This window comes from Chelon labrosus, assembly GCF_963514085.1.
Source record: "Chelon labrosus genome assembly, chromosome: 4".
NCBI classification, from domain to species: domain Eukaryota; kingdom Metazoa; phylum Chordata; class Actinopteri; order Mugiliformes; family Mugilidae; genus Chelon; species Chelon labrosus.
In genome coordinates, this window is record NC_140340.1 from 12624104 (window position 1) to 12651081 (window position 26978).

General features: G+C 42.4%; 3 protein-coding genes across 3 annotated transcripts in view; 1 reads left to right on the forward strand and 2 right to left on the reverse strand.

Annotated features, from left to right (window-relative positions):
• Positions 1-2: 2 nt before the first annotated feature.
• On the forward strand, positions 3-4122 carry grik6 (glutamate receptor, ionotropic, kainate 6). Its single transcript, XM_084543242.1, has 9 exons — positions 3-263; positions 1682-1713; positions 1804-1983; positions 2195-2418; positions 2588-2685; positions 2831-3048; positions 3122-3341; positions 3438-3682; positions 4005-4122. The coding sequence occupies exons 1-9, from the start codon at positions 200-202 to the stop codon at positions 4107-4109; spliced, it is 1386 nt and encodes a 461-aa protein (XP_084399368.1). The 5' UTR covers positions 3-199; the 3' UTR covers positions 4110-4122.
• Positions 4123-4616: 494 nt separating this feature from the next.
• Positions 4617-12913, reverse strand: plch2b (phospholipase C, eta 2b; the record flags this gene model as incomplete). The annotated part of the gene is made up of 20 exons (XM_084543235.1): positions 4617-5762; positions 5849-5928; positions 6262-6408; positions 6487-6571; positions 6662-6786; positions 6866-6973; positions 7063-7248; positions 7329-7417; positions 7507-7601; positions 7712-7795; positions 7871-7981; positions 8098-8269; positions 8405-8525; positions 8711-8914; positions 9011-9104; positions 9638-9808; positions 10883-11018; positions 11109-11352; positions 11555-11701; positions 12559-12913. 20 exons carry the CDS (start codon positions 12911-12913, stop codon positions 4674-4676), a joined length of 3843 nt encoding a protein of 1280 aa, XP_084399361.1. The 3' UTR covers positions 4617-4673.
• Positions 12914-14716: 1803 nt separating this feature from the next.
• Positions 14717-26978, reverse strand: part of skib (v-ski avian sarcoma viral oncogene homolog b) — a 31591-nt gene continuing 19329 nt past the window's right edge. Inside the window, exons 2-7 of the mRNA XM_084543436.1 lie at positions 18660-18773; positions 18326-18429; positions 17975-18213; positions 17283-17557; positions 16958-17188; positions 14717-16823 (exon numbers count right to left, since the gene is read on the reverse strand). Coding sequence (XP_084399562.1) covers positions 16602-16823; positions 16958-17188; positions 17283-17557; positions 17975-18213; positions 18326-18429; positions 18660-18773 — 1185 coding nt within the window. The 3' untranslated portion in view covers positions 14717-16601. The remainder of the gene's footprint in view (positions 16824-16957; positions 17189-17282; positions 17558-17974; positions 18214-18325; positions 18430-18659; positions 18774-26978) is intronic.

Below are 26978 nucleotides of genomic sequence, written 5' to 3' on the forward strand. Positions count from 1 at the left end.
TCAGGTGGTGAGTACTTTTATCATACATTTTTAGTCTATTTATTGTGTGGATTTGATTCTAGTTATGCATTTGTATTGAGAAAAGTCTTTATTTTTTATTAAGTTTAAGTTTAAGTTAAGTTTATCCAAGTTCATCCATCTAATGCAACCATTAATTGCCCGTTCCTAACTTGTAGGTTGCAAAATAAAGAGAATAAGGATGCTGTTTGGCTTTTTTCTACTGTCCTTTGTGTCTTTCCTGGAAATGCAAATATGTACTGCAGGTAAGAGAATTTATTTATTTATCTCAGGTTTGTATTAATGCAGGACTAATGCATTGGATCAATATAACAGAGCATGTTAAATATAGATCTTGTGAGTGTGTATCGATGCAGAAGACTGTCTGATTGACAACATTAGAACAAAAAATTCACGCTTCTGGACCCTGATATTTCAAAGTTTGACCCGGTCACTGCATTTCTAATTCTGTGTGGTGACAACTTTCTGTTTTGCTCTGCCAAATTCCTCTTGTTTTCTCTGCAGGATTCGGTAGAAATTTCTCAGGCTTCACAAAAAATAAATACATAAACTGTCAGCTTGGATGAATATCAAAGCGTAGCGCCACATCCTGTCCAACTTTTGTGGAAAAACAGAAAAGGAAGCAAGCCAAGTGGCAATCTCAAAGAAAGCGCCAATAAATCAACTCTATGAAGCAAACAAAGACCCTGTGTCTCACAGTGGCCAGAAAGTGACAGGGGCTTGAAGAACTTGTATACGTGTCATCTTTTGAAAAGGAGGATCGGATGGTTGTCAGGATCACCCTGTGGTGATGGATCCCCAAGGCCTTGGCCTGAATTGAGGCTTTTGATACTCTTTGACTGCCCCCCAATCTCACAGTGCCGTGGCATTGAGATACTTTGAATTAACGCGCTGCTCTAAATAGATTGTGGAGTGCAAACAGTTTTCAAGTCGGAGAGGAGAGGGGCCGGAGCTCTTGGATACCGGAAAGCGCTAGAAACTAGCGCAATACATGTACACCAATTTCACCTCAGACATCTCCATGTCAGAGTTGAGGGGGGAGATAGCTCGAACACAAAGACGTCTTTGTCTCTGCTAAATGTGAAGCAGCTGTGAGGGAAAAATCAACTTGGACATATTTCTGTAATGTAACTACATTATTTGTGGATTCATCATATCTACCTTGTACAACAGCAATTGGGGTGCTCAAAGAACAAACCAATAGTTTCTTACTTTTCAATTAAAGTAAAGTAGGCATCCACAGTAAAATAGTAGTTTCTTACTTTTTCAGTTGACTACAGGTGGCCATACATGTTGAATAACTATGTACAGCACTCTTACATAGTCATGGTGTGAATAGGGTTAAAAGAGAAAACGATCACCAAAGTTATCAGGACACATTTTCTAGGGACCAGGACATGTTTTAGCAATACGTTTAAAAAATATATTTCATTAATAATTTCTTTTACCTGCTAGTGGTGCGAAATAAAATGTCACGGGTCACTGAAGTCTGTAGGATTTATCCTCTGGTGACGATAAATGTCTCTTCAACATGTTGTGGTGTCCCATTTAATGCTTACTGAGATTAAAGTGGTGGACTGAGCAACCTGCAGAAAACTTCAATCAAAATGACTGATGAGTGATCTGACCAACACGTTCCTTTTTTTTTTCTCCTCAACATCAGTGCAATCAGATCTGAGAATCACAACAATAAAGGTAGTTAATATTGAAGCGTCCCATCACTATGAATACAAGGTTAAACGTGAAGTGAATTTTACTGATTCTGTTTCTGTGTCTTTCTCATAGCAAGAGCCATACACAATGTCCAAAGGCGATCAAATGGAAGGCTTTTGCATGGACCTGCTGTCTGAAATAGCCAAGAAAGTGGGCTTCAAGTACAAGGTGCAGCTGGTGAAAGATAGTTCATATGGACGACAGGATGAGAATGGAAACTGGAACGGGATGGTTGGAGAGGTGGTGAGAGGGGTGAGTCCATGAAATGTGGAATTTGAGGGTGTCAGAGTTCTGCAAACCCTTCTGCCACAGAAGAAGAAGAAGGTTTTTTTTTTTTTTTTTTTTGGTGTGAAAGTAAAATAAACACGCCCTTAAACTGAACTACTTCAAGGAGATTCTATATAGGATGTGGTGTGTGTGTAATATATCTTACAAATGCCAAATTTATTTGCACTCCCTGCAGGAGGCGGACCTTGCAATTGCTCCACTGACTCTCACTGCAGCTCGGGAGAGAGCTGTGGGAATGACCAAACCGTTCATGCAGACAGGAATCAGCATCCTGCTGAGAAAGGACATCTCAGAGGGAACAGGCCTCTTTGAATTCCTGAGCCCCTTTACAGCCGAGACCTGGGTCGGCATACTCATTGCATACCTGGGGACTGCTGCTTGCATCTTCGTAGTTGCCAGGTGATGAAAGTAGTTTTATTCATTTAAAAGCGATGATTATTATTTATTTAAATATGTCTATTCAGGTGCTTCTGTGAATTCTTGCCTTTGGATATTCCCACATTTTCTCTGTGGAATTCTTCTGAGTGCCGTCACATTAATAATTAAAAATTTTTTATGCAAAATGCAGGCTCAGTCCGTGTGAGTGGAATCAGCCACAGAGCGAACAGAACAGGTTCAGTGCCCTCCACAGCCTCTGGTACACAGCTGGAGGTCTGACTCTACAAGGTAAACAGCAAAACAGGACACAGTCACATTTGTATGCCAACACAGTCCGACATAACGGGACAAGAGTCTGTGTCCTTCATACTGTAAATTCTCTCCCTCTTTTCCCATGGGATTTTTATTATTCTGTCTTTGTCTTGTGTTTCAGGTGCTGGTCCCCATCCCAAAGCCCTTTCAGGACGTGTCATCTGCAGCACCTGGTGGATATTTAGTATTGTTCTCTTGGCTTGTTATTTCTCCAACCTCAGCTCCTCTAAAACCCCAGAGTCCACTCACCTGATGGTTAAAGGTTTTGAGGACTTGGCCAATCAGGACGTGATTGAGTACGGCTGCCTGGCTGGTTCCTCCACACTCGCTTTCTTCAAGGTAAATAATGATCTTGACGTGGTTCGTTAGGACTCAGTAGAAATGTTTTCTAATCGCCTTTTCCTTCATTCAGAATTCAAACAACCTTGTGTACCGCAGAATCTATGAACACATGGAGAGAACCAAGAGCTTTGTGTCGTCTATGGACGAAGGTGTTCAACGTGCAAAAAAAGGCGACTTTGCATTTATTGGCGAGTCCGTGTCTCTGGACTTGGCAGTAGCACGTCACTGTGAACTGGTCAGAGCACATGAAGTTGTTGGCATGAGGGGATACAGCATTGCTGCCCCCTTGGGTGAGGCTGCTTATTTTGATCGTTAAACAAGTAAAACTAAACAAAAGATAAAATGGTCAAATTCAATATCATGTCAAAACTCTCAATTTCCTCAAGGTTCTCCCATCATAAAGAACCTGAGCGTGGCAATCCTCCAACTGAGCGAGGCAGGAGAGCTGGCTTACTTGCGAAGCAAGTGGTGGGCCAGCAGCTGCATAGCAGACAAGGCCAAGTCTTCAGCTGTGCAGCCGCACAGCCTCAAGGGGATGTTTCTGGTACTTTCCCTGGGCCTTGGGCTGGGAATACTTCTGGCAGTCCTGGAGCTCACCGCAAAGAGTCGCAAAAGTGCAGCAGAGCAAAGGGTATGCGTTCACAAATCACATCTATCAAGTGAAAAATCTGTACATCTCAAGAGTGTTCATTAAGCTGAACCAAGGGTTTGTTTTGTTTTAGTTGCGCTTGTGTTTTCTTGTTCATTGTATATGATTTTAAACTGTTTCAGGATTCAAATAGATGCAGCATAAGAGTAACACATGTAAAGTTAAAAGTAACACTCTGTTATTCACACACACACAGAACACACACACATATTCTTACCCTCCTACTCTCCAATGAAATTATCAATGTAAAAAAATGAAACGTCTCACTGCTGTTTATCTTTACTCTTATATGTCTTTTCTGCAGAAGTCATGCTGCACTGCGCTGACTGAGGAACTGAGTCTGCGCTTGAGGACCAGCAATGCAAACAGAGCAGAGGAAAATGTAGATAAAGACAAAGAAAAAGCATAGAAACAGTTTTGAAACACGGCCTAGCCTGAAGTGTTTTTATTTTAACTTAGTCTTGTTTGGTCGCCCAGTCAGGATTTGTAGTAATGTTTGACAAATTCCTTAATACTTAATTTCTACTTAAAACACAACATTTAAAAACTCACATTTTATTAAAATATATAATTTATTGATTGTTAAATACCGACCCTAAAATTTCAATGAAAAATCAAACATTATAGTTTCAAAATTATAAAAATAATTGCTGAAAACTGAACTAACAAATAGTGCTTATATGTTTATTACTTTCTAAGTTTACTAACTGTGGCTCCTGCATCATGCATCTGTTTATACAGTTGGCAGTGGCATTGTGGGATCTTAACCATTTCTTTTAAAATAAACAATTTCATATGTAAAAACTGTGATTGTAAACATTTCAGCAAGACTAAAAAGAATAAAACTCGACTCAGAACTGCTTTGTGTTGCCATCATGATCCTCATCAGTAAAAAATATTAATTTAAAAGCCAGGATTTGATATACTTTCTTAGCTTGGCTTAGCTGAAATTGCTGTTAGTTTCATTCCTTTGCTAAGGAGACTCCCCATCTAGAAAAAGTGGTGATTTACAACGAATCTCTCTCATCTTCTGGTCAAACAGGGCCTTCATCTCCCTCTGCAGGGTGCCCTCACGCTGCTCTGCCCCAGGTGGCACACAGGAGGGCACAAACTCCAGACTGTCAGTGCTGCCCTCACTGCTGCTGGAAGCGCTGTCCGGCATGCAGAGACCGTTGGGTATACGTCTCAGTTGGTTGCCGTAGTTGCTGTACATTTGTGCTTGCTGTGTCTGCCAGTGGAAAGCTGGCTTGCGATTCACCATCGGAGTATGAGGAGAGGTAGTCTGTTTTCGAGGGCAACTGCGTGAGCGGACCTTTGTTCGTACTGGGGTGGATGGTCGGGGAGAGGCAGGCGCCTCTAAAGTCCGTCTGACCCTGGCAGGTGAAGGTGGAGGGATCATTGGAGAGGATTTGGCTTCAGGTTGTGGCACCGGTTGAGGGAGTGAGTCAGTCTGACTCTGTGTTTCTGGTGGTGGCTCTGGTTCAGTGGCTACACTCTTGTCTGGCTCTGGTTCTGGTGGTAATTCTGATTCAGGCTGTTCTGGTTCAAGTGTCTGAGCTGTCCGCTGCTCAGCATGCGTTGACTGTGGTAATTCATGGGCTTCATTCTCCAGCTCCTCTTGAATTATTGAATTTTGGCTGTCAGGAATAAAACCGTCAGGATAAGAAGGCTGGGAAGAGGTCTCAAGGTCAAAGCTTTCCGCTATCGCACAGGGAGCAGCCCCACTGTGGTGGGAGTCAGTGGAGGACATCCGGCTGAAGATCCCTCTTCTTGTCTCTGGTGGTTCATGAATTTTAACTCTGTGAGCTCGCCTCACTGGCTCACTCATGGCCCCCTTGTTGAGGGCAGCCTTGGCTGCTGGCCCGTGTACAAAAGGAGACATTTCCCCGTTTCTGCTGTCCTGAGAGATGGTGTCCAGATCCTTGCGGAACAGAGCACGTCCATCTTCTGAGGACTGGACGGAGAAGTCTACAGAAGGCTGCCTTTGATGACCTTTCATATGCTTCTGGGCTGCTTTTTGGATGTGTTTTCTGGCTGCTTGCACAGCATTTGCGGGTTTAATCTGTTTTAAAAAAAGACACCAACCATTATGAGACTATGTTTTCAGACTGAGTTGTGACTAGATGTAAAAGTTCTGAAATGCAGTACCTTGCCTGACATGTCAAAAATAGCGACATGAACAAAGATGGATGACTCTGCCATTCCTTCCAGGTAAACATGTCGATAACCTATAAAAAAAACACATGTAAAATTCATCCTTGTTAATGTCTCTCTTCCCCACTTGAGAGCAACTGAAAACAAGTATGGGACACAACATTGACCTTTAATACTTCTTAGCAAAAGGCCGCTAATTTTGTTTCTTGCCATCTTACTAATGTTTGTCCAATATTCACCCTTTTTTAGTTCTCTTCAAAGAAAAAGTCAGTGCTGGTCTGCTGAACTTTGTCAATATCCAAACAGAATAAAGCACAACAAGCCGTGTGTTGGGGAACATGGATGGTTTATGAAGCAAACTAGAATGTATTTTTTTTTTCCAAGCCAACTCTGGTCATTTTATCTACCTGGCATCATGCTGGTTAACGCTACAGTCCTCTGTCCAATGAAATCTCGACCAATGGGATCGTGATCCCACACTTGGAATCGCACCAGGGCGATCTGTGGCATAAGGACGTTGAAGACCAGGGTCTCCTCCCACATTGGGTTGAAACCTGAATGAAAGGGAAGTTTCAAAGACTGAAAAACATCTTGACATGACTTGAATTTCAAGAGGGAGTTTCCACACATACCATTATCATCAACCACTCTGGTCTGCTGCTTGGAACAGTCAACAGGTAGGCCAATGATCTCAACTTCAACAAAGGGGTCGATTATCTGAAAGCGCCGAAACACAGATAAACATTGGTGATAGAACATTTTAATTACGAGGCTTTAGTTTTATTGCCTGGTATATTTTAGTCTCACCTCGCCTCTGTCCCCAAACATGGAGTCTTTGGGTTTGGGAAGTTGTTGTCCACTGATGATCTTCAGCACCAACTGAGTCTTTTTTTGTCCAGGTAGCGGATCCTCCAACATGGGGTTAAAGGCAGCTGAGAAAAATATCTTAGTATTTACTAGCCTCTCTCGCACAATGACGGTTGTCACTTCACTTTCTGCATGGATACATACCTTTACACATGCACTTAGGCTTCAGAATATATCCACAGTTCCCATTGCTTGAGAACTTGGCTTGGTACAGTTCAAGCATCCGACCATCTGTTTGATAATTCATTGCAACTACAACAAAGCATTTGTAGGAATGAAAAGCTGCTACGATTTCAAACGTATTGTAAAATTGTTTTCGGTTTCCGTGATAGCTTAGTTACCCATGTGGCAGCCTGTATTCCAGTACGGCTGTGGGTTGAAGTTGCTCGAGTCCACTCTGTAGTTGGACGGGTAGACTCTCATAAGCTGCCGCTGGTTGAGACGCACCAACTCCTCTGGTTTGAGCTGCAAGATCTGGTTCGTGACAGTCTCGTTCAGGGATGATACCTGCCAGCTGTTTGTAAAGGCTGCAAGATGGAAGAACACGGGCAGCAGCATCAAGCCTCCGTTCCTAAAACTGTGGTAAAAATGTGAGCAAAGTTTTTACCTTGTGTTTCAATGTCGTGTACACGGACAGATTTTGTGTACTTGACCAGGTCGGACAGAGCTCTGGACAACCTCATTGTTTTCCTTTTTCTAAAGGGAGAGTTGCGGACATACAAGTGTAACCTCAGAGGACATGAATTTTAGATGGATAACCTACTAAACTAAATGACAGGCCTTACTTTGGATGGTAAACAATTTGCGTCCTCTCCCTGCTGCTGCTGTGGTCAGATTCACCATCAGACGCCTTGTTTTTCACACGCACTTTCTTTTTTCTCTAAAGAGAATAAAAAATTAAAATAAGCCAAAATTGTCTAGGATATTTTATTTTATCATGATTATTCCATTGCTGTTTTAATAGTTTGGCAAAACGAACAAAGGGCTGACCTTTCTTTTAAAGCTCCTTATGATTGATCTGCCGAATCGTCTCTTCTTTTTGGGCTGATTAGGAGACGAAACACTAGTCCCATCCTGAAACAGTGAGAATGTAATTGTAACTCTGTCTCTCTGTCCACCTTCCTACATATCTTTTAAAGTTTAATTTGCCTGTAAGTTATCGTCATCATCGTCTTCCTCCTCTTCCTCGTCCCCGGTGTCTTCATCAGACACATCCCCCTCCTCCACATCGGGATCAAGGTTTGCCGGCAGCTTCTTTCCCTGAAAACCAACAATTAATTACTGGACCACGTGCGACTGCGGTGTGTTTTCATGTATCTATACATCTGCTGTAATTAGGTCAAGACAACATGTACAGCAGCAGAAAACAGCCGTACCTTGACTAAAACCTTCCCTTTCAGGATCTCAGGGGACGGCAGCTTCTTGCATTCGTGCACGTTGACATTGCTCAGGTCCAGTTTGTCCTGCAGCACCTCTTTCAGATACTCAGCCATCTTCTTCTGCTGGGGCACAGTGCAGTGGTTCTCTATGGACAAGATCACTGGATACCTGGGGGTGAGGTGTCGAAACCTGAGCTGCCGCGCCGGTGTGACATACAAGTATGATGCTTTTTTATAAAAAAAAAAAAAAAAACTAGCTTGGAAGAAAATATGCACATCATTATCAGGACCCAAAAGTGCTTACTGTGATTTTGTGAAGGCATATTTGTTAATGGTTTCAATGACCTCCTTGAAGAGAATTTTGGATGTCAAGGTGTAACCATGATGGATAATGGGCTCTCCATCTGGTCCATCCCAGCAGTCCACTATAGGAGAGGAGATATAAAGAACAACAGAGCTGTTTATGGAACCAGGAACCAGGGGAACACGGAGCCAAAGCTTCCTGAGACGTGCCTCCTCTACCATCCTCCATCCATTTCCCTCTCATCCTGTCTGCCAATAAACTTCCTTTCTTAAAGAGAGCAGAAGGTCTGATTTTGAAGGCTCTTACCCTCCACACAGCGACAGCCTGCCTGCAGAACATAGGCGTACATTTCCACTCTGGACTGAGAGAGCAGCTGGTCTCCTGTCAGGTAGGTGTTGTGTGACGTGGCGATGAAGTAGTTACAGAGAGGCTGAGTCATGTCCTGGTTCACCTGGTTGTGCTCGGGGTTGAAGATATCGCCCGCGGGACTCCGCATGTAGTTGGTAAACCCTAAAAGTAGGAGGTGTTTTATTTGCACAACGATGTCATGTCTGGTTCAACTTACATATGTGCTACAGATGTTTCACCAAGGCAAGGTCCACACACCATCAATACCCAGCACCATACGCTGGAGGTTCTCGGGACATGGCTCAAACTTGGCCACTATGTCAACTAGATGCTCTCTGGTCAGGCCGCGCATCTAGAGATGAAGCAAAATCAGGAGTGTTACCATATGGATCCATTCATTTCACCATATGCAGTTAGATGCTTCTATTGTAAATTAGCAGCAGATGTTGTTTCATGCATTAGCTGTGACTGAATAAGTGAGTCTGGTTTGGTCCATCTCACTTTTCTTGGATGCTATCTTGACGTGTATGTGGATATACTAGAAAACTGTTTGCATGTGCTTTAGTTTTCTGTATTTATTTGTATCTTGCACTCACTTGTAGCTTTTATTTCCATGTTTTACTAAAATTTCATGTTTTAAATGTGAACTAAACGGCGATACTGCTGCCAGTAGATAATTGTTTCCTGTGAATTTGATCTATTTAATCAACTGGCCCACCAGTGTAAATAAAACAAAAGCCTGTTGCGGAAAACACACTGGCCATAAATAGTATCAAAAACAGCGCGTGGTTTAATGAAAATCTGGAGGATAAAAACGGTGAGATAAACACACACAGGATGTAATCGTTTCACCTGAAATGACAGATCTGTGTGACTCATTTATACCTTCTGTTCAGTTTCCAGAAAGCGAGCAAGGTCGTGCAGATCCAAGACTTCTTTCTGGTTGCTGTAGGAGATCATAATCAGGTAGAGGTCTCTGCGTGTAGAAATCATCTTGTAGAAGGAACAGAATTCCTCAAAGCCCAGTGAGCCCTGGTTCTCATCTGTGTCTGCTTCCTGCAGATAGTGACAAAACTATTTTATGAGCCACAGATAACGCTCTCACTGTGTACGATTGGAGATAACAAGCCTGCCGAAGAAAATATGTACCACCATATACCCCATCTGAGGGATACTCCATATCTCTCTCGTCATCAAAACAGAGCTTGTTCAACTTGAGTCTGTTTGTGAGTCTATCACCAGGAGGGGTGCAGTCAGCCACTGAACTAAAGCAATATTGCAGAGCGACTGAGGCCATCTGTGGCAGCCATATGGCCTTCCTGTGGCTCTCTCCTGATCTGATCTGCCAAAATACTGTATATACATATTTATCTGCTGGCACCATCTCCATCTTTGTATCCTGCTGCTTCTCTCCCCGAAATGATGGACCACATGGAGAGTAGACCTCTCAAGAAATTGAGGGCTTTCCACTGTAAACGTGTCAATAATTCATTTTTCTGCCTGACGTCTCTGTGTAGCCAGTTCTCACAGTGCATCAAGATCCCGGGGTCCTCTACTATTGATACTCTGCAGTTTGTTTTTATTTCCTGCTTTTTCCAAATTGCAAAGTCATTTTGCATCAGTCAACCACCGGACGGAAAAACATCAACAGCTACTTTCTTGAGCTTTGGTACTGACATTCACGGTCCCCTGGGGACCCACCGTGAATTTGACGGGTTTGTTTTTGAAGGAAATGTCTCATCAATTAATGAGGTTGCCATGAAACTTGTTTACAGACTGATATAATCCCCTTCAGGGGAAACGATTGCAAATATGATCATGCTAACAGGAGTGCAAAAGTGCTGTGCTAACAGCAAGATAATGACCATGCTATACATTTTCTGCTAAACATTGTCACGTTAGCATTGCAACTGCGAGTATATTGACCTGTTTTTGCTAAGGCTCGATCAGTCAAATTTTTTAGCTACTGTAGATTGCATAAGTAAAAGCACCAGTCATCTCACAGGTTAAATCATGTGGTTGTGTAACGCAATGTGAGTTATGTTCTGTAGCAGTGTAACCTCAAAGTACAGGGGTACTGTTGAAAGTATGTGATACTGACGTTAAATCAATGCGTATATAAGATCTTACTTGGAACATCTCCCTGACTTTCTGCTTGGGTAAATTCACATTGAGTTTGTGAAGCAGCTGATGGAGTTCTCCAATGCTCAAGGTGCCATCTCCGTTTTTGTCAGCCTCAGAGAAGGTCTGCTGTAACCATGTGCGACTGCAGTTAAGGCTGAACCTCAAGCTTGATGATCAGTTTAAAGCGTTCTTCAGAAACTATAACGTGTGTATGTAGCAGCAAAAAGGATATTGATCACGGGTGCGCTGCCTCCGGGCAAGACTGTCTTCATCACTGATGCCAGCCATGAGGTATTTCAGCCCGGTGATCCAGGTGCGGGCCTCCTCTGAGTTGGTGGAGACCAGATCCAGAGACTTGACACGTTCCCCGTAGTAAATACTGAAGCAGCAGTTTGGGTCGAAGCGGTTGTCTGCATAGCGCCTGAAGATCTCTGACTTTTTACCCTCAAAGACCTCATGGATGGAATCAATAGTTACTGAAACAAGAAACGATGGGAGGGAGTCAGGGTTTGTTTTGAAGAACGACCACATACTACAGTGTAAAAAACAAATATTTAACTCAAACTGACAGCTTTTACTCATGTCAGTCCACGCCGCTAATCTTTCAGATGCAAAGGGGTCAACAGCCAGAAAAACCAGAAGTTAATTTGTGTAATTGTCAGAGCAGTGATCACTCACTTTTGGCTTTGTCATGTTTCCTGGAGGGCCGCCACCGGATGCAGGACCTGTGCTCGTCCAGGTAAAAGAATCGGACCAGTCCTTTCTTCTTCCCCTTCAGTTTTATCATCTGAGTGCCAGTCTGCATGGTGCACATACACCTCTCCACTGCAGGGCATCACAAGGGGACACACTGTTCATGACGGGTCAAGAAGCTCTCAAACTTTTCAGAAACCCACTGGAATCATTGCATCAGCGTCATGTATTTTCAGCCAACATCAGAGAGAGCCTGGGACTATTAACTGTCCAGTTAAGAGCACCATATTATTATCACGAACAGAGGCTGTTCATAATACACACAACACTACCATGCAGTGTTGTGTTTGCATGTTGAAAGACAACATGGCAACCCCAAAGGAATCCCTGAACCAGTCCAGACAATTAGGGGTTTACCATCAAGCACTAGTTTATCAGATTATAGAATGCGTCACACGGATTTGAGAGGCTGTTTACGTGCTCCATTCTTTAAGGAGAACACACACAATCCTAAACTGATTATTATCTAAAAAAACAGCTTTACCTACAATCATCCCAGTAATACAGATTATTTGTCTTGACTTTTCTTCATTGGCATTTCTTTTAAACTTTTTTGGGGATTTGTGTGTTAACAGAGCTGGTACAGAAAAAAAAAAGAAGCATGAAGTAGATGACAATATTTTCTTGTAGCGTTTAGTCGTTCACTTGTTTTCTGTGCAGTGAAGCAGGTAACCTTTGTTTGTAATCTGAAGCTCAGATACATGTGACGCAACCTGGCGCTTCATTCAGGCTAATCCTAAAGGATTGTCTACTGTCCATATGCCATTATCTGCTTCATTATCTGTCATGTTTGAAATTCACAAGCCCTCTTTCAAAATGCAACACTAATATGTGTCCAGTTAAAGTGTCCTCCTTCACTTTGCAGCAACCTGTTGATATTCTGCAGTAGTTTAAATGCTTTAGTGGCAGAATTAGTGAGTGAGACTTACCTATCTGACCCAGTCTCCATTTCGGCTGTGCAACCACGCTGCCACCAATCCAGAAAAACTCCTCTGCCAGTCGGGAGACGGACGCTTTCTGCCAGAGCTTTGGGGAGCTCATGATGGACAGGGTGGGTGAATTCATGGTGGTCGAGGCCTGTTTGGCCTGATGAGCGGAGCTCCTAGCCAGCGATGGGGAGAACCTTCCTGATGAGAGAGATCCCAAAGACTGAAAGGTGGTGGTCTTCTTAGGTGAAACAGAGGAAAGTGGTTGACTACCACCCAGACCTGGAGACACTGGTGCCATCGCTGGGCTGTTGTTCATCCCTGAACTGTACATTTGGTTCCAGCTCTCCTGTCCCATTCACACCTTCCTCCTCACTCTGCTGGGCCCTTCAGACAAGTTTCTTTACAGCACCGCTTGTCTCAGAGTTAACATGTCCTCCTCTTCCAGTTGAAGTCTTCCCACGTGGGATCAGGGGAAACATATTCCCATCCTGAAGATTCATTCCTTGTCATCTTGGCTCCAGTGATCCGGTGCCATGAATTCTTCTGTATTTGTTTATTTTGCATGCGGCGAAGGCTACTAGAGAAGAAGCGTGCAACTTATGTGAGTCACTAAATCTTCCTCAAGCTGTAATCCTGGAGCCAGGCTTCAGCCTTGCTTTCATGGAGGGATTTTCACGCAGCCAGTAAGCCTCTGAAGAAAGGGAGTGGGATAGGAAGGGGTATAAATATTCAATAATAACCCAACGCGTGGGAGTCAAGATTAATACAGAGTATAGAAATTATAGTAGAATTAATAAGCGGCTGCCGTGATAGACAGCATTAGGATTTAAGGTCAGAGTCATTTGACAGCTAACAAGCTTGAAGTTTACACTCTTCAATTGTACGTAATGATTTCCCCCTAGAGGCAGCAGTGTGGCTATCTCAAATGTTGTCAGACCTTTTCACGAGGCCAGGAAGGAAGGATCAGGAGGAAAGCGCAGCTGTACCAGCTATTTAATCAATCAATAAAGGTTGAATCAATTAAGCTGCTTCAGTTTCAGGCTCCTGGCGTTGTGTGCATGCTGTCTCAAACTGTCATGGTTTGCTGGGACATTTTCACACACAGCAGAGCCGTCATTAATGTCCCACTAGATAGATAGATAGATAGATAGATAGATAGATAGATAGATAGATAGATAGATAGATAGATAGATACTGTATTATCATGGACTATTTACTGAAATCAGGAAGCAGTGCTCTCAACAAAACCAATTTAGGAGCTTTTAGAGTACAGGTACAGATACAAGATGGCCTTATCATGTAACCGGTATAACCACTGTTTGATTCCTTCCTGGGATTTTTGTTAACTATTTAGAAAGAAAAAAGATGTATTAAAAAAGATATTTGTCTATTTAATGGCAATATTCAAAGTCGATGAAACAATGCGGCTTAAATCTGCAACTAAAGGGAATTCTGTCAACATTGTTATTCACAGTTTTTTCCTTTTTTTTTTGTTCATTTCATGTCAGTGACATTTGCCATTAGCAGATTTAAACTTTCATCGCACGATGTTAATGTGCCCGTGACAAGATTAGCCCGCTAGATTTAGGCATCTGTACACAAAAAAAATGGTTTCAGTTACTTGTATGTTTATTAGTGTTTTATATAGCTTTGGCTAGTTTAGTACGGTTTCACGTTCCAATATTTAAACTTTCGCTTTCTTCAAATTACAATGACCCTGCGTTCAAAAATATCCTTCCTCTGTTGGAACAGCCAGCAGCTCTGTGATGCTCGACAGTGCTTTGAGCTGCGTGCTAACATCAGAGTTTAGTCTGTTGGCATGCTAACATTAGTTAATTAGCACAATATACAAAGTACAAGGCCGTCCGCTTGGAGGGAAATTAGCTTTGATGATATTAGGTCATAAAACAAAGTGCCTCACAAATTCATTTGTCAGTTTTTCACCCACTGATTAAAGTTCAACAAAGTCAGTGGACTTCATCCTCTGGGAAACATGACTGTTGGTGTTTTGTTTCTGTCTGGACCAAAGAAGCTGTAGTTTGGACAGACCGAGTGATAACCCAACCGTGGCTAAAAATACATCCGTGCACATGCAATCATGCACGTTCATTTTGGCAAAGATTTAAAAAGAAAAAAAGAAAACACTCCTCTGAACTCAGTAGGATTGATTTAGATTTTAATAGGTATTATACAAGTTTTCCGAAGGAAAAAGAAAACATTGAAACAAGAGGCAAGTGAAACCCCACTTCCAAACCAAAACTAACAACAGCATCAGCTAACGAAATGGATATTGCTATTACACTGTACCCAACAAAATACTGAGCGAGGGTATCATAATGATAAGACATAAAAGTGTTTTCTTGTCTAAAATATACAAGAGCACCTAAAGTTTGAACCATGAGAGGGAGGCATTTCTACTCTATCTGACGAGGGAGCTGGAGGTGCAGAGAATAAAAATCCATTTATTAGTTTTTGGTCTGTGGTGTAATATATAATCTATAATTAATCAAATAATAAAGATCTTTTTTAAAAAAAACAAAAAAAAATTAAGGGAGAAGTTAAAATATTCTGTCGGTGTGTCTGACCTTCAAAATCTACTGTTAGGTCAAGTTCACAGCCACTGATGGTTTAAACCAGCGAGTCCATCCACTCTGGTAAATGCCCTGTGATTGCAATTACACTCAGGGGTTGAGCAACAAGGAAACTGCAATTTTTCAAATCCAAATATAGTTTCTTTTTGGTTTCAAGTAAGAGCGAAAAATAATATTCATAATCAATTTAAGTCTGGAGCAAGCAAACATACCATAGCAACAAATATCTTATTTACAATATCACTGTATTTACACCAGAGTTTACTGAGGGAAAGTGTGTTTAAATTCAAAGTCCATGTTAACTTGTGATTTGAAAAATGTAACAGGGAGTACAATGCACAATGCAAGGTTCTATCTTTAAAAAGTGCAATTCCTTTTTCTTAAAGTAAAAAAATATATATCCATATTTTGTATATATGTAGAAATGTTGTTCATATAAACAGCAATTGTTGATTTAAGAGCCCTAAAACCAGTGACTAAAAACGAATGCTTTCTGTTGATAGGCAGTTAATTAGTGTAGAGTATAAATTATTTTACAATACTCCATAGAAAATCCGAAGTACCGTATTTCTACATGAACAGACAGTCGAAGGTTTGTTTTTCCTATAGGAGTGTGACTTATCTAGACTAATGCGGGCGAGAATTTCTGTCATTTATCACATGGTTTGGTTGCAAAAAACATTACTGGAAAACGACAACAAAAAGTAACACTTCCATAAAATATCTAAGCATAAAACAGTGGTGGACCTGAAGGCAGCCCACAGAACCTCCAATACTTCAGGTTTATAAAATACAAAAGGTAGATAAGCTGGTATACATGCGTACATGGTTGAATATGGATGTTGTTTTTTGTTTTTTTTCTTGCCTGTGGAATAACAGTGCTGCGCAAGCAATATTTCTTAAAAAGTACATCCTCTACACAGTTATAAAAAGCAAGCGGATATTAAAAGTAAATAGTGGTAAACTTGTGTCTCTTGTTTCCAGTGGTCTGCAATGACACCTTTGAGTGTACCAATGTTTCTGTGGCACCAAGAGTTTCATCGTCTGCTCATGTTTCACCATGTTTCTTCCCTTCATATTCAAGTAGTGTTATATAGCTGTATTTGCACATCTTAGAATAGCTTATACCAAAAGAAAATCCTTGGACAGCATCAGGTGTCTAACCGAGGGCTCTGACGTCACTGGAAAGATGTGTTCATCACGGAAGAAGTCTCTCTTAGTGTCACGCTCTATAACATGCTCAGATATCATGCTACTTTCCAGTTCATTTCATAAAATTCATATTTTCAGAATAATATTGTTGTATACCGTATCATATTATATATGACAGTTTTTTTTTTTTCCTTCTGCAAACTGACTTTTGAGTTTCTTTTTCCCAACAGGAGGTGTAACAAAGTCCTCAAACATGTTCCTTTTCACTGAGTCTTTCTGTCCTGGTTTGAATGTGCAACTTTAGGATCCATTGGTGGGTTGTGTGGTCTGTCTGTGTGCATCTGTGTTTGCGTCCTTGCAGTCTCCAGGACGAGTGCTGTTTGTCTGCAGGGCCAGCTGGTTTTGCAGGTCTTTAACAACACTCTCCAGGCTCTGCCGAGCTTCTCTCTCCTGCTGCAGTTCGTGCCTCAGCTGCTCGCGGTCGGCTTCGGCCTGTTGTAGCTGCACGTGCAGCTCCTCAATCTGCACCACGCAAGCAAAGACAAAAAGGCGTCAGCGTAAGTGAAAGGCAAATAAGGGACAGGATCAGTAATCAAATACAAACAGACTATCTCCTTCTGGTTTTGGTTGCCATGGACATCTTAGAGACGTCTTACCTGAGTCGAGTACTTGACCCGGAGACGTTCAGCTTCACAGCCTTTGTCACAGACTCGCAGCTGCCTCTCCCTCTCCAGCTCTCTCTTCAGCCGCCCACAGGACTCCTCTGCATCCCTCATCTTCCTGTCCCAGTCCACGCGAAGGCGTTCAATCTCCTTCCGTAAGTTGCGCTTGGCTTCGATGGCCTCACGAAGACGGCCTTTCTTAGCAACCCTCACAAACTCCAACTCCTGTAAAAACAAACAAAAAAAAAAATGTTTAAAACTGATATTCAAAGAAACATGAAATCTCAATCACATCAAATTTCACCACAGCATGTCGTACCTGCTGAAGGCTGCGTTTAGCTTGCACCGCAGCTGCAAGCTTTTCCTCCTGCTTCACTCTCATCCTGACAATCTCCTGCAGGAGTTTTTCGCGGGCCTCTTTGGTCTCCAGGCCGGCATACAGCATCTGTCTCATGGTGTCCATCTCTGGGCATGCAGTCCCCGGCAGCCAGGAAGGTCTCTCCTGATCCCGAGCAACACTCTGAGGAGTCAGAGTCTGAGACACATTGGTGCAGGCTGAGGGAGGCGAAGCAAGGGAGGAGGCTGTCACTGGACCTGAGGAAACAGAGATGGTGATTAAACCACAGGAAAACTAAGTAAAGTAAGTAAAGTTAAACCATTAATATGACATATATATTGAGAAACCAGTAACTATGAATTAAAATGTTCTGCTTCGTAGATTTATTTTGAGTATATATCTTAACCCTTCAGAAGAAATGCAAGATTTTGTTGCTACATGACAGGAAAATGTGAAACTATTATTTCTCTGGGACTTCCTCCACTCAACACCAGGTGGCGCAGCTGCACAGGAATCACCCTGAACCAGCTCTAGTATGAGTCATTTCCGGTGGGACTTACTGTGTAATGAAAGTTGTAACTTAAGAATATGTTCCTCACATACACCGAACAGTGTAATGGCCAGTTACTTGGTTTATTTTCCCGATTCAGATCTAAATGAATAGTGGCGCTTACTATCATCGCAGTCGTCCACATCAATCTCTCCGTCTGTGTCGATGTCATCGGCTCGGTTGGTGGTGCTGGAATGGCTTGGTTTTGCAGCAAGCTGTGCGTCGCCATTATGCAGCTCCTGCCTGGAAATAGCTGTGGGCCCCTTGCCAGGAGTGTGGCTGTCCTTGGGATGGACCGGAGGGGCCAGGGGAGCTAGTGTCAGATTTGGAGCAATGAAAGTTTCCTGATTCTTTGAGCAGGATCTGTGGGAAAAAAATACACCCATTTAAAGCATTTAATTAGCAGCAAGGCTCGATTTAACAGATATTATGTGTTTAAAAACAAAACTACTGCAGCTTTGTTGAGAGGACTCACCTCTCCACCTCGTTTTGAGTGGCTGGTTTCTCTTTTTCGGCCGCTTTAGGAGACCAGGGACGGAAAGCAGAGGGCCTCTGTTTCAGTTGGACCTGTTTCAGATCCTGCAACAACAAACAACAAAACAAGCTTGAATAAACTACCACCAGAACATTAAATCAGCCATGACGGACCCACTGAAAGGCTACTCTTTATTTAATGAGGTCGGATGACAAGAGGTCATACGCAGATGAAAGTGAAATGATTGAAAGAAACAACACCTTTTACGTCACTCGTTTGACCTTAACGCTTAACGGCAATTCCACTTTCACACCAGAAATGTACACACACGAACCTTGTGAGCAGACTTTGACAGCGACTGCAACCAGTCGGGCTTCCTGTCTTTATCAGCTGACGGAGACTGCAGCTTGTCGAATTTGGACCTCTTGGCCGGGATCGGGCTGGGAGACTGAAGAGAGAATAGATTGTTAATCATCACGATCCTCGCAGAGATAAAGTGCAGATATTACATCATGGAGTACAGTGGATATTTCAAGAGCCCACAACTTCTAAAAATGCTGCTGTGTGACTGTAAATGGTATTATTCATAAGCAGCGCACAGATTCGTCAGACCATGAAGTGATATTTTACAATTCTGTCCTGCAGTATGAGAGCAGAAGGTCACAGAAAGGGAGAAAATTATACAGAAGCCAGAGAGGCAAAGATAGAAGCGTGTTCAGTCTCTGAGCTTGGCATGTCTTCACGTTTGTGTGTGTGTGTGTGTGTGTGTGTGTGCATGTGTGTGTGTGGTTGTGAGCAGGGCTTTGAGCTGAGCAGACACTCAAGCTGGTCTGGCTGGCAGCCAGCGGGGCTACATTGCTCTCTGCCAGGCAGAAGAGGCGCCGTCAGGTGGAGCAGATCGACTCCCTGAACCACAGAAATATTGCAACGGAGAAGCAGAAGCAGACAGAGAGGAAGACAAATTAAAGTAATTGCACTCAGATCTGACAGACGATTGAGTAGAAGTGTTCTGAAACAGTTGCACATTAACGCAGGGCTGCAGAGCCATGTGCCTTTCGAGGGAGATTTGAAAACCTAAGTAGGGAAGCGTCTGCCTTGTTAAGTGCTGAAAAAATAATGAATCCCACAAGCTTCTCCTTGGATGTATAGTGTGTGTAGAGCAAGCTACATGTGCTGAGATCGCTAACCTCAGGTCTACACTTGTCAGACAGAGGATATGTTTACCTAGGCAGGCACAGAGGCCAGCACAGACCTGCCCGTCGCTCTCTTACTCACTACTATGACATCCTGCCTCCAGGAATGGCAAACACTCCCATCTCCTCGCCCGTGTGTGTGCGATTCAAGACAAATGATTACTCTGTCTACCTTCAAAATCTTCAATGAAAAAAAAAACACTCCCGCCGCGCTGCGCGTTGTTGCGAAAACTTAATCGCTGCAATCACCTAAAGATGGAAATTAATGACAAACTTCATTTAGCGAGAAGCCCGGCTGGTAATGAATCACGTCTCACAGATTTTTCTGCACGAAGCCAGACTCTGCGTGAGTGTGTGCGCTCACACGGCTATGAGTGGGTGTCGGGACGTGTGGGGGAGGCGGGCGGGTGGGTGGGATGCGGGTGTAGACACGCATATGTGCGCGCGGGGTGATGAGTGTATTTGTAGGAGTTTGCGTGCGTGTCTGACACAGATTGCTCAAGGGTGGAGGTGTTAAGTCAGACACAGATACCAAGTTTAAAGGAATTTACGACAGCTTTCATTTTCTGCTTTTTTTAAAAAAATTAAATTAATCTTTAGTTTGAACGGACAAAACATGCAATTTAATCCTGATACTTGGAGCAGTGGGAAATTGCAGTGGCGGACATTTTTGTATTTTCTTCTGGCATTTTGTAGGCTAAACTATAAAATGGCTACCACCAGACCTCCTGATATACTGACTGAACAGTGTTTCATTTCATGCACTCAGTTATACCCTTATATCCTGCCCCCTTATTATTATTATACTCCACCCCACTTCTTTTTTTTAATTTTATTTGACAGCATCTTGTCTCAAGCTCCATCTCAACATATCTGGCCTTTGTTTTATTATTCATTACGCTATTAATTATTAATAGGCTGTATCTTAGGATAGATTCTTGTGCATAATCATGGCTTTTTTTTTATATACCTTTCTTTTTCTTTTTATTGTTGTTGTATCTCTTTGCTGTACTCCAGTCAATATTGTCTGCCTTTTAAATGAGGCAAATGAACGTAACCTACTCAGACATGATGGATCATTATGATTCAGTCGTGAGCACTATATAAATGGGACTGCACTATAAGGTAAATGTAAGTGTGCGCATTTATTAATGTATATTTATGCGTAATTATAAAAATATGTCTTCGTAGCTGGTGACGAGCGCTGTGCTACAAACATGTACTAAAGGTTTATACAAGTGTGAAATATAAAATAGCAGGGCGCTGAAATCAAATTCAGTCACGCCACTCTTCCTAATTGAATTCTGCCTCTACAACTGCAGGTTTTAAGTTTCACGAGGTGTACATGACATGTTTGTCTGGACACTCCCTTCACGTCTCTGTGCCTCACAAATGTCTCTACCTGTCTAACCGGTCACCACATTACACACACACACACACACACTGTTTGGTTTTGCTACTGTAGGTTAATTCCTTTAACCCAGACCTCCTCCTGACTGTGTCCTGCTCGGCAATGGTGACTCGACCCCTCACCTGCCCGACTCAAGGCCGGTGGTATTCTAAGAACTGCTGCCCTGGTGTAATTAGACTCTGTAATTACTGACGTGACTGTTGTTTTCCTGACAAAGAATGTCTGCCTGTCTGGTACTATTTCTACTCTGAGGTTTGCAGCTCCAGGAAGGCTATGAGCACTAGACATAATAGAGCCAGAAAACAGACACTCCCAGACACCACAAGGGACCTGCTGGCTAAATATGACACTGACCTCACAGGAGAGCAGCCGCACGGGCCTTACTCACCACCACATCATAGACATAGCATGGCCACGAAGTCATAACACCCTCCTTGCACATCCTACTGCCTAGCAGGTCCCACAGAGTCAGTATAGGACATCCAGCCCTCCCTCTCTCACTCTCTCACTGGTAAGAGAGGGAGACTTCCTCTGAGGAGTTTGCTTTGGCCGAGTCCCCTGTGGGAACTGAGTCTTGAGTGGGAGGGGGGTGGGCCAGGAGAGGGGGACCACAGAGGAAGCACTGAGCTGAAGGAATGTATACTTGAAGGCCAAGTACAGCCTCCCCTTTCAGACTCCATTCAAGCATTGCCCTTTTCAACTCGCTATTGTATGATATTTCTTTGAGGCGCTGTAATGAGGGAGCAGTTCAAAGCAAACCTGTAGGCTAAAGAGGGTCTAATAGCAGATGGGCAAGAGCAGACATGCTTTATTTTTTAATTAGTGCAACACAATGGCTTGGTAATACAAGGATAAGCCCCAGCTATTTTCGTGCTGGCGTGGCGGGTAATCACAGACACACAACACATCGCAAACATATCGATATTGGCTCGGAGAGCACAGTGTTTGACCTGGCTGAATAATAATTTAGTCGATATCATGCTAACTAGAGCGTGGTTTGAACTCAACTGCTTTTTCACTTCAACATGGAGCTAATCAACAATATATGTGAACTGAACCCCCGGTGGAGTGAGTCTAGGACTAAACGAGGTCTGACATTTTGTATCGAGGAGGTTTTAAATGAAAAAATAAAAGGTCTAATCCTGACATCTTGAACTTGGTTCGTTGAGGGGGGAGCTTCAGCGAATTACACACCGTGCAGAACGTTCATTAAATATCCTAAAAGCGATGTTTTTTCAGAAACTGTGCCGGCAGAACATGTGAATGGTTTTCATAGGGACTGTTTCCTCCACATACACACCATCGGAGAGTGATGCCAAGGGAGGAAGGGAAAATGGAGGGGAAGACGTGTGAGGGAGGAAGGAGAGCATGAATGGACGTGGAAAAAGCAGGGAAGGGGATGGATGAAGAGGGAGGCAGTAGCTGCTGAGAGAGGAACGGGAGGACTGAGTTAAACAGGATGGGTTAACCAGGTATGAGGATTGACAGGTAGCAAGAAATGTAGCTAAGGTGTGTCTCGGTGTTAAAATTGTTGTGGTTATTAGAACTTTGTGTTATAACTTCAGAGCGGCGGCTGTGATGACATTGTTAAAAGAGAGGCAAGCAATAACCCAGGCTGTAAACAAGCCAACACCGCAGCCTGATAAACTAATCCACTTTATCTGTAGGTAAACCGAAGTGATCCGTCTATGTATAAAGGTGCAGCAGGCAAGCGTGGTCTGTCAACATGGACGGATCTAGTGACAAATTTAATGCTTGCCACCTTTTCTAAAGCCTGTCAGATTGTACAAGATTGTAGAGAACAGTCTTCTTATTAGGATGATTTCCCAAAAATACAATACAAATCACAATACAACTCAAAATTATCAATTTACTTAATAGTTTGGGGAAAATGTGCTTCTCCGCTTTCTTGCTGAGAGTGAGACGAAAATATTGATATGTCACACTCTTACTGTATTTCTATAGAAAACATGAAGCTAAAGGCAGCAGCCATTTAGCTTATCTTAGCATAGCATGTGGCTCTGTCCAACTGTGACAAAATCAACCTAAGCAAACAATATATACTGTGTTAGTAAGTGAGCTTTCAAGTGCTGGCAAACAGACTGATTTGGAGTTTCCTTCTACTTGCTTTACCTCCCTATATGTTGTATACTTAAACGAAGGCTGTAATGGAAAGCTAAAACCGAAACCTCTTGCATCTGCTGTGGCGCTTAAAATGAAATTACCAAGAAACAAAACATGGGGCAGCACTCATCTGGCGAGACGTAAATAGCTTCTCCAGTTGGACTTCCTCAGGCAACGGTCATACAATACCGATGCACGCTGCATGTTAGCATGGCATTAAGAAAAGTGCACAGCAACAAGACACAACAGTTTCAGATTACGGCCTCCTTTCCCCTCCTAAACCCCTGAATGTAATCCCTAGATCGACATGTGCTTAGTGGGGCGCTGTCTCACTCAAGGGCACACCAACTGGCAGGGCTCACTCCGGTAACAGCCTTAGTTGGAAGTGAGAGAATACTAGTTTCAGTAATCTGATCCCTGCAGTTTGGTGTGGACGGTCACAGGGATGCCTTAAGGTCTCTATTCTACTCTCACTGCATAAACTGCGCGACCGGTCTCTCGATTTATATAAAGCTCTGTGGTCACCCCATAACAGCTGGGGGAAAATTATTGCCCAGAATATCCCTGAAACCTAATCCCTATTCCACACAGATACAGCACAAGCTCTCATTTCCCCTCTCTAAATCTTAGTTAAATTTACCAATTTACTCTGTCTCCGCCCTGTCGAGGATACTGTGTTTATGTACCTGTACCAGCATGGTCACAGAAAGACGGCCACAGGGCTTGGCATAAGGTCGGCATTACAGTAAAGCTTATTGGATTGTCCTAATTGTCTTTGGGATTGAGACTTGATGAGGTCTGAAGTGGATGCAGGACAAGCTGCTACTCCTAAAGGTGGAAAATCTTATCGGAGCCACGCATCTTGACACACATAGTTTCACGGCAGAGAAACAGAGCATGAAAACTGTGACGCAAAACTGTCAACCATTCATAAAGCAGGCTGTGTTTGAAGGCTGTGTTTGAAGTATGAGTGCAGCACAACATCTAATAACCCCAAAAGCAGCTACAAAACACTCTTTACATACACTTATTTTAATACACAGCCTATTAAATAATAATCATACTTGACAATAAAGCTGCATTAAATGATTGTTTGGTCACTTGGTGGCAGAAGAAACAACCCGTGAGCACAATATTAGCGTACTAGCATGTTAGTAGCTAGCATACAGAGCCACGTTAGCATTCATTTGGAGTCGTGGTTGTGTTTAGCTGGTGTATACATTCTCCTTTTAGCTCTGTTTGGGGCTCCATTACCTGAGGATTATAAGAGGGGTAAAAATAATTAAAAGACACATTTGTGTGATGTAAAACCAAAACATTGAGCTGAAAGGCACTATAGCGCTCCATGGATCTAAGGGGAACTGTAGATTTTCTATATGTAAATTCCATTGTTAGTAGAAAAAATCACCACCAAATCATATATGTCTATAAAAATATAACTAAATATTCAAGTGCAGTAAGAACATTTTACTTATTTCCGAACCAAATCCAATTTAGGGTTGAATGATTTGTGGAAATTTCTAAATTTGTGATTTTTCTGATAGATACTGCCTTTTGATTTGCAACATAATGTAAATAAGTCAAAGATCTGTTCGTAATTTGCACAATATATTCCAAGCAGGCGATGGTGCATTACCACCTTAAATGCCATTAAAATATTAGTGCTCTTTGCTGTAATGTAAGGATGATATAAATTGCTTCCGCCATGTATTTGTCACATATTGTGCAAGTTAAATTAAAGTAAAACATAAACCATGGAAGTTCTGCATCATGCACATTTAAATTGCATCTTGTGCAATTTGAAAATTGCATAGTTTCAAATCCTACTTTAAAGTGAATTGAGTAAAAGCCTGACTCCACTCCCGCTTAAAGAAGTTTCATTTTCTTGAGTAAAGTTTTCATTGTAACTGCACAGACCTTGACCCTAAAGCATTAGTGCTTTTCAAGATTAAGACATAGAATACACCGATTCTTTAGGGCTTAATTCGCTTCATTCAGTGGCATCACACATCACATCCAAATGTGGATTTAAAACATTAAGACACATTAAACTCAGAGACAGGATTCCAGTTCATGAGAAAACCTGTTCCTGAATGAAGTGAACTGCCTTCATGTGCATGAAAGGATCACTTCGTTGGTGGGAGCGAACAAAGAGAAAGATTACTGTACTGACGCATGACGAGAAATGAATTCCAATTCAGGTCCAAACATGGCATCCATAACAACAGGACAAGCCCGCCTGCCTTTCTTACAGTACGTTGACAGTAGCGGCCAAATCACTCTCCCTCAGTGGATGACCTCACAGTAAAAAGTAATAAGTTATTTCAACAGACATGGAAACCCGAGACTAAAAGACATGAAACAGATATCACTGTAGATTATATTTTATTAGCTTGAGCATGTTTGGTATGGTCGAGGGTCAGAGTTATCTTAGGAAAGGAAACGTGCTCTGAGACTGGTGTATTTATAGGCACACATAGCGGCAAATTCAGCAGATAGTTGTCTGAGCTCCCCTGCTGCACTACGAGAATTAAACATCAGAGCACATGATCTGGGGGAAGGCAGAGAAACTCCTGCACACTCGCTGGGACATACCACGCACATACACACAATACCTTTACGCTTCCATTAACATTTAGCACACTTATAATATAAGAGCAGCTGCAGCGCTGACCAGGAGGCCGGAGGGGATGAAGGTTAACGAGAAAAACAGAGAAAGAGCAACAACACGCTCTCAAGAGTTAAATTTAGCAGCCATGAAATGGACTGTTACTCGAAACACTTGCAACTTTGAGGGATATAACAAATTAATTTAAAAAAGTCTGCGAGGAAATTAGATTTGTAAACCAAACACTACTTTGGTTTTGGTTGACTTAGCTACTGTAATTGTTTTAGGCTTAAAGCAAACAACATTTTTTGTCATCTACATACAGCTGTTATTCTGGTTTCTCTCCTCTTTGCAGCCTCTTCCACCGAACGAGGAAAAGAGCTTTGACGGGGCAGTTTTTGAAGGATCAGCGCTGGAACACACAGCAGTAATTTGTATCGTCTATGCGCTCTTGAATTGAATTAATGCCAAGCTGTGAGAAAAGTCTTTGCTGGGGCGACTAAAATGGTTTCCAGACAGGCATGTGCTCAACACCAAAAATGGAGAAACTTCTAATGCATTCTATTTTTCCTCCCCGCTGCTATTCCTAGGTTACAAACCAGTCAATATTTTCGGTGAAGTGTAATAATATCATGCAGCAGGGTTGCAGAAAATTTCACAGCATATCTGTAGCCGTATCCTGACTTTCCTACATGTGTGCGTGCCTTCACAGAACTTGATCTCTGTTGTGCAGCAGCGCCAACACCATCTTTGCCATGTAAGCTTAATCCCTTGGCATTACACTCGCCCTCATCTGATTCGCTGCCGGCGATGCAGCTCTGTGTTCTATATTATCTGCAACCACGACTTCCCTTAATAAACTGCGCCGTGATTTGAAATCACGCAGTTTAAAGCGCTCTGTGGCATTCTGTCTTTAAAAGGTAACCCGCTTCTGCACACACCGCTAAGAAAACTGCCAACATTTACACCTCTCTCAGCTACAACGTAAACAAAACTGCTCTGGTTCAATAACTCTGATGTTGGATATCATACCAGCGTATTTGGTGTCATAAACAAACAAGGAAATCCGTTCTAAATATAAAATGAACCCAGCTTCAGTTTGGACTGATGAGATTACTTGGAAGAAACTTACAAGGAAAGCGGGAATACTTTGCATGATATTTCCAGGAAGTTAAAACATAAATAAGACAAAATAAGACCTCTTCAGTCGAAATAAATATCAAATGCTTTTTTGGTGTGTTGAAACTATTCCACGAAAATATTTTTCTGCAACAACTTTTTCTCGACTATTGATGCAATTCAATTTCAACAGAGCTT